At 52.3% G+C, this 9418-nt stretch overlaps 2 protein-coding genes across 2 annotated transcripts in view; one reads left to right on the top strand and one right to left on the bottom strand.

Annotated features, from left to right (window-relative positions):
- Positions 1-2236: 2236 nt before the first annotated feature.
- On the top strand, positions 2237-4340 carry LOC108513269 (translation initiation factor IF-2). Its single transcript, XM_017848974.1, has 3 exons — positions 2237-2369; positions 2912-3541; positions 4083-4340. Exons 1-3 carry the CDS (start codon positions 2237-2239, stop codon positions 4103-4105), a joined length of 786 nt encoding a protein of 261 aa, XP_017704463.1. The 3' UTR covers positions 4106-4340.
- A 2248-nt stretch (positions 4341-6588) lies between these two features.
- The window catches only part of LOC108513270 (microtubule-actin cross-linking factor 1-like), a 59108-nt gene continuing 56278 nt past the window's right edge, over positions 6589-9418 (bottom strand). The window contains 2 exon segments of the mRNA XM_017848976.1: positions 6589-8049; positions 8859-8988. Of these exon segments, the coding sequence (XP_017704465.1) occupies positions 7793-8049; positions 8859-8988 (387 nt within the window). The 3' untranslated portion in view covers positions 6589-7792.

The raw sequence follows: 9418 nt of genomic DNA, 5'->3' as shown, positions 1-9418 counted from the left end.
GCAGAGCTGGGGTGGGAGGAAGCTGGGATTTGGAATCCACAACCGTGGATGTCACCATGGAGGGGCTGTGTGGCCCTGGGCTGGCCATTTAACCTCTCTGAGACTATGAAACAGGGCTGGCAAAAGAGTCTCACATGAATTAAATGAGGCATTGTAAGGCTGTGAAAGTTCGCCTGTAATCCCAGCACTTTGGGAGACTGAGGTGGGAGGATTGCTTGAGTTCAGGAGTTCAAGACCAGCCTGGGCAATATAGTGAGACTCCCCATCTCTACAAGAAATATTTTAAAATTATCTGGGTGTGGTGGTGTGCAACTGTAGCCCTAGCTACTGGGGAGGCTGAAGGAGGAGGACTGCTTGAGCCCGGGAATTAGAGGCCACAGTGAGCTATAATCGCAGCACTACACTCCAGCCTGGGGAATGGAGCGAGACCCTGCCTCTTAAAAAAAAAGAAAAAAGAGAAAAAGTTCACATGCTACTTTTCATTTTAAAATAAGTACAAACACCTTTGATGGGCTTTTAGAGTTCATTTCTGGGTTTCAGGTGTACAAGACATGTGGAGATGTTCCTGTCACCTCCACACTAAGGCTGGGCTACAGGTGGAAGGCTAAAAATGGCCAGGTCCAGGTTCACCCTGAGGGGAGCGGCACAGGCTTTCCATTCCTGCCCCTCTACCAGCCAATCACACAACAACCCTAAGGACGGATCACCAGGCCCCTCATTTTACAAGGAGCAACCAAGGCTGAGAGGGTGAGGAACTTCTCTAAGGTCACACAGAGGGGTAGGCCCTGCCCAATTCCCAGCAACAGCCCCACCAGGCTGTGCATGTCTTGACCCAGGGGATGCCAGGGGAGGTAGGACATGGGCTGGGTAGTGACTCATTCTGATGGGCGGCTCCCTCAGGGACATTCTTGGACGACTCCATCCACAACTCTTCTTGGTCCTGAGCCCAGTGTCAGCCTGTCCTGATGACAGAGGCCCAGTCCCAGCTTCACAGATGGTCTCCTCTGTCCCACATCCCCACCCTGTCCTCTAACTACAAAGGCAGCATCCAGATCCCACCGGCTGGAGACCTGTGCCTGGCTCTAGGCACTCACCGATGGTGAACGGCTGTCTCCTGCTGCTCACCTCCACCACCAGCTCTTGGGTTGTGGGGAGCAGAGGCTTGGCCATGCCCTCTTCTGCCCTAGTGTAGGAAGCAAATGGCTGATGGCCCCACAAAACCTGCTGCGGCTCAGTCCCCTGTGTTCTTCAGCCCAGACTCCTCAGAAAGCTCTCTGCACCCTGAAAGCCTGACCTGACAACAGAAATGTCATTTCATTGAGCACCGGATGGACAGTCAGGCTTCCTGGCTCAGGGTGACAAGGCCACAGTCCCTGCCCCACTGAGCTGAGTCTGCTCCTTCCCCAGCCGCTCCCCTGACAGCCGCACCCCACCCAGGCTCCGCACAGGGAAGAGCCTGCTGTGGACTCAGGACACGCGAGTCAGCTCTGGTCACTCTGATGATGTGACCACAGGTTTCCACGCTGAACTTCGTCCCTCTCCTCAGTACTGCCCTTATCACAGTGACAGCATCCCGGCCTCTGTTTACTCACCTGTCTCCCCAGGACCAGGCTGTCTGCCTGGGGCAGCCCAGGTGGGCAAGGACATCACCTGATTCTTACTCCTGGGTGTGTTTGGGGCAGGATGAAGGCAGCCACAGTTCCCCCCACCCTGCTCCTGACCACCCCGCAGCCCAGGGGGCCCCATGATCCTTAGACTTTCCCTAATCACGGCGGTCCCACTCTCTGGTGGTTCGCGTCCACCGTCTGTGGCACCCCGTTCGGCCAGGGCCCGGCACCGCCCGCGGATGCGCGCACTCTCCCCTGCAGCCAGTTTACTTCAAGGGTCCCGGCGCGGGCGGCCGCACTCACCCATGTTGACGAAGCTCATGACCAGGTCGGCGCGGCCCAGGCGCCGCTCCGCGGGCGCGCCGTCCTCGTCGTCGTCGCCGGCCATGGCGTGGTACAGGTCCAGCATGAAGAGCGGCGCGGACGCGGGCAGCCGGGAGGCGGAGGGTGGCGCGCGGGGCCGGGGCCGCCCAGGTAGTCCGAGTACCGCCAGGATCTCGCGTTGCACGTCCCGGCGCTCGCGCGCGCCCAGACGTCGCTGGGGACAGCCAGGCGGGGGTCGCAGGCCGGGGCCGCCCCCGCCCAACGCGCACAACGCCAGCCCCAGGAGAGCGGCCTGCGCGCGCGCCATGGCCGCCGGGGACGCTCAGCTGGCGCGCATCGCTCCGCGCGCCCTTGGCCTGGGGAGTCCCCGACGGCCGAGCGGGGAGCTGGGTCGGCGAGCCGGGGGCCGGCCTCGCGGCGGCGTCCGCGGCTCAGCGCGTCCCTGGAGCGCCCCCCGCGCGGCACCATGCCCTGCTCCGGGAAAAAAAAAAAAAAAAAAAAAAAAAAAAAAAAAAAAAAAAAAAAAAAAAAAAAAAAAAAAAAAAAAAAAAAAAAAAAAAAACAAGCGACGCGGGACGCCACCGCCTCGAGGCGTGCCATCCTCTGAGGACGGACTGGCAAGCCAACCTCGTCGCCGCCGTGCCCACCAGTCCGGCTGTGCCGCGTCCGCGCAGCGCAGGGGCGACGGGCGAGCTCCGGCCAGCGACCCGGCGGCGCGATTCCCCGCGAGTCCCCTGCCCGGCAGCCGTCGGTGCGCCGCACCCCGGACTGACCAATGGGCGCGGGGCGGGGCCGGGGCCGCGAGCCACGCCCGCCAGGGCCGGGCGGCGGCCGTTGTCGCCGGGTGGGGCACATCGGTGCTAATTCGCGTGCTGTAGGGGTCCGGGCGAGAGCCCGCCAGCGGGCGTCAGTGTGGCAGGGCGTAGGGCTCGCGCCGGCGGCTCGGCGCAGAAGATCCTAAGGCTGCGGCGCCGTCCCAGTCTCGCCAGTGGTGCCACCCGGCCGCCCTGCCGTGGTGTGCTGGGGTCGTCACCGGGCCCGACACGCGGCCGCAGCCCCGTCTGGAGAGCCGGGCGGTGCCAGCCAAGCCCCGAGGGTGGGGCACGTTCCTCTGCCCGCAGTAGCCGGCCTGGGTTCCGGCCACAGCGGCCCCTCGCCGCCACCTGGCGCCTTCCCGGTGGCCCCTGCATGCGCTTTTGCGGGCGCCTCCTTCCCAGCACCTGCTCGGCTGCTTCTCCATGCGTCCCCCACCTGGCTCCCGCGTGAGCCCGGGCAGCGCCCCAGGCGGGCCGCCTCCGCCAGCCCTCGCTGCGCGCCCTGCGTCCCCGGTACTGATACAGCTTTGCAGAGGGGACTCCGGTTCCTGCCTCCATCCGGGCCAGAAGCTCTGGGGCCCTTCCCGAACACTCGGGAGCCACCTGTGCACATCTTCTTAGTCGCCACAACCCCGGTGCAGGCCTGGCAGGAGAAGGATCCCCGCGGAAACGTCTCGACTGACTCAGTCCCTTTCTGCACACCCTGCTCTTCCCTGGGCGCGCTCTCGCCTTACATAATTATTCCTGTGTGGTTCAGGAGCTGCGGAAGAAGGCACCTAGACTGCGCTGGGAAAGGTCAGTGGAGGAAAGTGCTTCAGGCAGAGGGAATAGCTTGTGCCAAGGCCCTGAGACCCCGGGGGGGAGCCTAATAATGGTAACAGTCAGCACTTTCCACGCGCGAGGCATGTTCTGAGTGTGTGTCCCGTGTCATTTCTGTGATGCTCGCACATCGTTAGGGGATACATACCACTGGAACCTCCTCTTTTAACAAATGGGGAAACTGAGGCACACAGTGGTTAAGGGACTTATGCCATGTCACACAGCAGTGGAGCTGGGCTTGGGAAGGGGGGCAGTGGAACCTGGAGAGCCCAGGGGGCAAATGGCCGAGGCTGGAGGGGCTGGCAAGGGAGGGACCGCAAAGGGCCTCACAGGAGCTAGACGAGGGTCCTGGGCACCAGAGATTATGGTGCTCCCCCATGTGGATTGAAGATTAAACCTTGAAGCAAGTGTATAATGCCCCCAAAATCACGTTTTGAAGTCATCACCTCAATAAAATTTTCAAATAGTTATTTGCTGGTGGCTTAAACACATGCCTAATTTGTCTTTTACCCAACAGGTATATTTCCACACTGCTCGTAAATTTTCTGCGCGGTCCCCAGAGCGCCCCCCATGAGGCACCTGCACCGGCTCCAGGTGGAGCAGACGTGGATGCCACCGCCTAGAGGCTGAGGCTTCTCTGCAGACTGGGACTGTCCCATAAGGATACTGAGCTAAGGATAATGCAGAATAACCGTTGAAAGTACCCAAGACCAGAGCATGGAAGCAGAGCGGAATATGGATCAGAGGGAGACAGGAGTCAGGGCCCTGCAGGTGGAGGCAGGTACAGTAATCAGATGTGGGAGTGGGTACAATGACAATGAGCCTCTAATGGTGATGGGGTGGAGGGGCAGAGAAAGCTGTTTAGCAGGCTGAATTCACAAGGCTTTGTCCCCATGTCATCTTGGTCAGAGTCTTGGAATCTCCTGCCCACGCCCCCTTCACTGTCCTCTCTGCATGCCCCTTTTGAATCCACTGCGCATCACTTGAGGCCCTAGATCCAGCCTGTGCAATTCTCAGGTTTGTTTTGTGCAATTCTGGGCTCCCAGCTAGACTGCAAGCTGCCCAGTGCTGGGCTGATTCTTGTAACAGAAATCATTTCTCAATTTACGATGTGGAGATAGAGCTGTGTTTTCTAAACAATGGACTTCACATTCTCATAAACCTAAACAGCAGATTTTAGCCATTCCAAGGGCCTCTGCCCAAAATTCAGTTCAGCAACAATCACCATGAGCTGCTCTGTGCTGTGCCCTGAGCCAGAGATGGAGGGGACAAGCCCCCTGCCCCTGAGCAGCCCCCACAGCAACAGGGGTGACAGCTGGTGAACACGGCAATTTCCCAAGGCAGAATGAAAGCTGTGCTCCCACAGAGGAGCTAACAAAGTGGCTGGAAGGGCAGAGGAGCAGGGAAGTGGGAGCAGACCATGTGGGAGTGGAATCCCAGAATACTAGGACTGGAAGGGAACTGAGGTGGGGTAGCTTTCTTGGAGAAAGTAGTGTCAAAACAAGGGCTTTCCCTAGCCACCTGGCAACTCTGTGATCTTAACCTCTCAGGCTCAGTGTCTCATCAAGAAAAGGGGGCTAATGATCATAACAGTTCTAGTTAAGGGTATTCAGTGAGAATGTATATAGAGCACTTAGCATAACCACTGGCTTACAGTAAGCACTCAAAAAACATGAGCTAGTTATTGCATCATTCAAGTCCCTAGCAGACACCAAATTTGCCCTCCTCATTTACCATTTCTATCACAGGACTAAAAAAAAATGCACTTTTTGTTGGTGCCACTGCCAGCTGAACTTTGCCAGAAAACCTTAATTACTTGTTAAGATTCTGTACCATAGTCCAGAATCTGGGAAGGTGGAGGTCAAGCTGGTCTCACATGCTTCTACTGCCAAGAGGCCTAGAAGGGGAAGCAAATTAGGGTGAAAACACTATCCTATACAAAGTCCCGGCAGCTTGAAGTTCCTCAGTTCTATGGGGAACGGAGTAAGCACTTCCTTCAGAATCCATTAGGCTCCAAATTCCTTTTAATCAGGTATTTGGCCTTCACAGCTTTGGCAAACATGCATCGACCTCACCAAATGCCTATGTCATAAGGAATGCAGCCTGATGACCAAGAACACAGGTGGCATGAGTTTCAGCCCCTTTACCTCCGAAGCCTCTAGCCCTTTTCTTCTCGTTGCTAAGTTAACATTTGGCTGGTCTATTATAAAGCCGACTGTCTAGAGGCTGGAGGAAACAGAAGTGCCAGACTTGAATAGGGAGTGGAGAACTTCAAGGTTCACTTCTGTCATTTATTCATTTCGTGAGCTCAGGGAAATCACTTTGTCTTCTACTTTCCCATCCCAGTTTCTCCATCTGTAAAACAAAGGAGCTAGATATGATGACCGATTTTGCTTCCACCTCTGAAATTCTACCACTTAACCAGAAATTTCAGCATACCGTGACATGGTATGAAAAATTGGTCCCATTCTCTCAGAACCCAGGATCTCCAAGATTTCTAGTATCTTTTTACATAATGCTATTTGTTTAATCATGTAAGTAGGACAGATATCCTACATGTTCATGTAAATATCCTTTTTTTTTTTTTTTTTTGAGACAGGGTCTTGCTGTGTCACCCAGGCTGGAGTGCAGTGGAGCAATCATGGCTCACGTGATCCTCCCACCTTAACCTCCCTAGTAGTTGGGGCTACAGGCATGTGCCACCATGCCTAATTGTTTTTTTTTAGTTTTAGTAGATACAAGGTCTTATTGTTTCCCAGGCTGGTCTCAAATTCTGAACTCAAGTGATCCTCCTGCCCTGGCCCCCCGTAGTGCTAGGATTATGGGCGTGAGCCACCATGCCCAGCCATATTAAACAAAATTAACAAGGATGAAATAAAACAAAATCTATTAAGCTCTACAATTTATCCGTCAAGATATTTTGATTCGCATAATGCATTTAAGTACCTATAACATGATTATACCCCAGGGTAACATTTATAGATAAGGTAATGGTTGAAAAGAAAATCAGGAAATACAAAATATTTGTTACTGCAAGCAATTTTAATACAAAAGTGTGTCTTGTTTTTAAACAGTTCATTGGTAGAGCTTCAGTTTCTGCCTCAATTAAAACCAATTGAGATAATCACACAGCAACATGGTCGGAGCTGAAGAACAGCAGCTAAAAAACAGGAGCCCCAGACAGCCCCTCTTCATGGTCACTTGGTCAGTTGACTTTATTACGCACAAAAAAAGACGAAAGCAAACGGGACTGGTTAACAAGTGTGCTGGTGAACTCCATTAAAGGACGAGCACGTGTTTGTCTTACGTCCACATTTTCAGAACAGGCTCGTGGAATTCATTCCTCAGTTTGTGGGAAGTTGATCGACCATTTCAATAAATAGCAAAAAAAGTGGATAAAACAAATTTGAAATTCACAATGTCACCAACAAGCCTATCCCTTGCCAAGGGTCTGGGTCCTGGTGAACACAAGAGTTATCGGTGTCTAGGCTGGTAGGGAGCAAAATCAAGTTTAAAACCCCAAATGTTCTGACGTTTTCTGAACATGTACATTTACCCCTGAATTCTAGCAGCCATTTGTCCTTTAAACACCCAGTACTGAAACAATATCCAAAGACAGTATTGCAATGAACTCCTTTTGCTGTATCATGTGCAAATGTTACTTAGATGAGGTTCCCTCTCTTTAGCTAAAAATCACAAAACATTAAACAATGGAAAAAGCAGTAATAAGTGCCCTCCCCTCAGTTCTTGCTAATTGAGGTGTCTATGATTTACAAAAAAAGAGTTCCTTAAACACTGCAGGATTCTTATTTTTTTTAATATAATTTATCTTGCTGAGATAGCAAGTCAAGTTTATAAAGAAGATGCATTTAGGAATAATCCTAAAAGATAAAGCAGGTTTACAACCCTGCACCGCGCAGAAACCCTATTAATAGGCTTTTTTTTTTTTTTAATACACATTTGTATCTTGACCTTTTCACTTGTTTTTCTCAAATATTTCATTTCTGGGCCCCATCCATTACAGGGTTACCAGGAGGCAAATTTTATCTACATAAATATTCACATGAAAATAGTAACTTACAAAAAGAAAAAAAATAAGGCAGCTTCATAACACAATTATTCTTTTACACTTTTAACAATATAACTTCTCCCGTTCAGAATAAATATACACCCAATGTATGGAGCAGGATTCAAAGTGGAGAGTGGCTTGGGGGTGCTTGGACAGTGTTATCGCTTGGGACCTGGAGTCCTGGGGGAGGCAGTGGTGGTCTTCTTAGACATGGTTGGGATTTTGGAAGGTTTGTTTAGCCCTCTCCTGGAGTTGCCTTGGCCCCCTGCAGCGCTGCTTTCTGAAGTGTCAGAACAAGCAGACTGCGTCTCTAAGAGGTCAAAGTCAGAGGCATCGCTTCCTCGCCGGCTGCTGGCTCGACTCCCGGCTCGACTTCCAGCCCGACTCCCAGGGCGACTGGCTGACTTTTTAGGGTCTGGAATTCAAGAATCAAACAGCAGACTTATAGAGACGGCATGGGGTGGAAGAACAAGTGAGCAGAGGCTAGGGTTCTGATCCTGTGTGATCTTAAGCAAATCTCACAGCCTTTCTGCACCCCCGTTTCCTCATCTATACAGAAGTTGCTGAGGCCTTTTCTAGCTTTGTGATTCTACTTGAGAAGCTGTTTCCTGGGGATTAGAAAGCCACTTCTATCAGCAGCACTGTCACCTTCCATGCCCCCAAAGTGGAGGCAAGCAGGGTTGCTCAACCATCTCAGCACAGGTGGGTGAGCCTGCCAGCTGGGCTAATCCATGGGCAGGATGGATACAGGCCAAATGAGGGGAAGCAGCCAGCAGGAAATTAAGGCAGATTCCTAGGTTCCCATGAGGAACAGTAGCAGGGGAACAGATGTGATCTTCCCCTGCCTTTCTCAGTTCAACAGCAGCCATAATAAGTATGACGTGTTGGAAACATTACTAGCAAGCTGCTCATCCCAACACTGGACTGGTGTCTGAGGAAGACCTACATTTCCTTTTTTACATTCTCTCAAATGAGATCATTTCTGATGAGAACGCATGGCCCAGCTTTTGGCTGTGGAAGCATCTCATCTCAGAAGGAAAGCTTAAAGCTAGTTGTAATGACAGAAAAAGTAAAGGTCACTTGAGCATCTGCACGTCTGTCTTTCTGGGCATCACACTAAGTGCCACTCTCATTACCGGCTCCTTGGGAGCAGTGAAACATTCCACACAGGCTGTTGTTTCCAAATTCTCAGCCTGGTTTGTAGGTCACGGGGCAGGTACTTACCTGCCCGGTTAGTTTTGGCACCTGTGGAGGCTGGGGAAGAACTATTGCTGGTATCACCAGCAAGGGATGTCCGACTAGAATGAAAAGTTGGTGTTGGTCGTTTCAACTTGCTACCTGATGATGAGATAACCTTAAAAAAAATAATAAAAAGGTCACATTTTACTTGGTAAAATCTTCGCTAGAAATTCAACTTTCAAAGGTCTCCATACACCTCCTTATATTTGCTCAGTTGAGAAGCAAATTAAAAGTCCAGGAAAACAAAGATTTCTCTTAAAGTATCCTAGGTCATATATTTTGATAATTCCCAAAATAGGCCGGGCGCGGTGGCTCAAGCCTGTAATCCCAGCACTTTGGGAGGCCGAGGCGGGTGGATCACGAGGTCAGGAGATCGAGACCCTCCTGGCTAACACGGTGAAACCCCGTCTCTACTAAAAATACAAAAAAAAACTAGCTGGGCGCAGTGGCGGGTGCCTGTAGTCCCAGCTACTCGGAGGCTGAGGCGGGAGAATAGCGGGAACCCGGGAGGCGGAGCTTGCAGTGAGCCGAGATCGCGCCACTGC

The sequence above is a fragment of the Rhinopithecus bieti genome, unplaced genomic scaffold (assembly GCF_001698545.2).
Source record: "Rhinopithecus bieti isolate Rb0 unplaced genomic scaffold, ASM169854v2 scaffold_32747, whole genome shotgun sequence".
NCBI classification, from domain to species: Eukaryota; Metazoa; Chordata; class Mammalia; order Primates; family Cercopithecidae; genus Rhinopithecus; species Rhinopithecus bieti.
The sequence above is the reverse complement of the archived record's forward strand: the minus strand, read 5'-3'. Positions and strand labels throughout refer to the sequence as shown.

Coding starts and splice junctions, on each gene's coding strand:
- LOC108513269 (XM_017848974.1), top strand. CDS start 2,237: ATGGCCGCCGGGGACGCTCAGCTGGCGCGCATCGCTCCGCGCGCCCTT. Junction 2,370..2,911: donor CGGCGTCCGCGGCTCAGCGC/GTCCCTGGAGCG, acceptor GCGCCGTCCCAG/TCTCGCCAGTGGTGCCACCC. Junction 3,542..4,082: donor CCTAGACTGCGCTGGGAAAG/GTCAGTGGAGGA, acceptor TTTACCCAACAG/GTATATTTCCACACTGCTCG.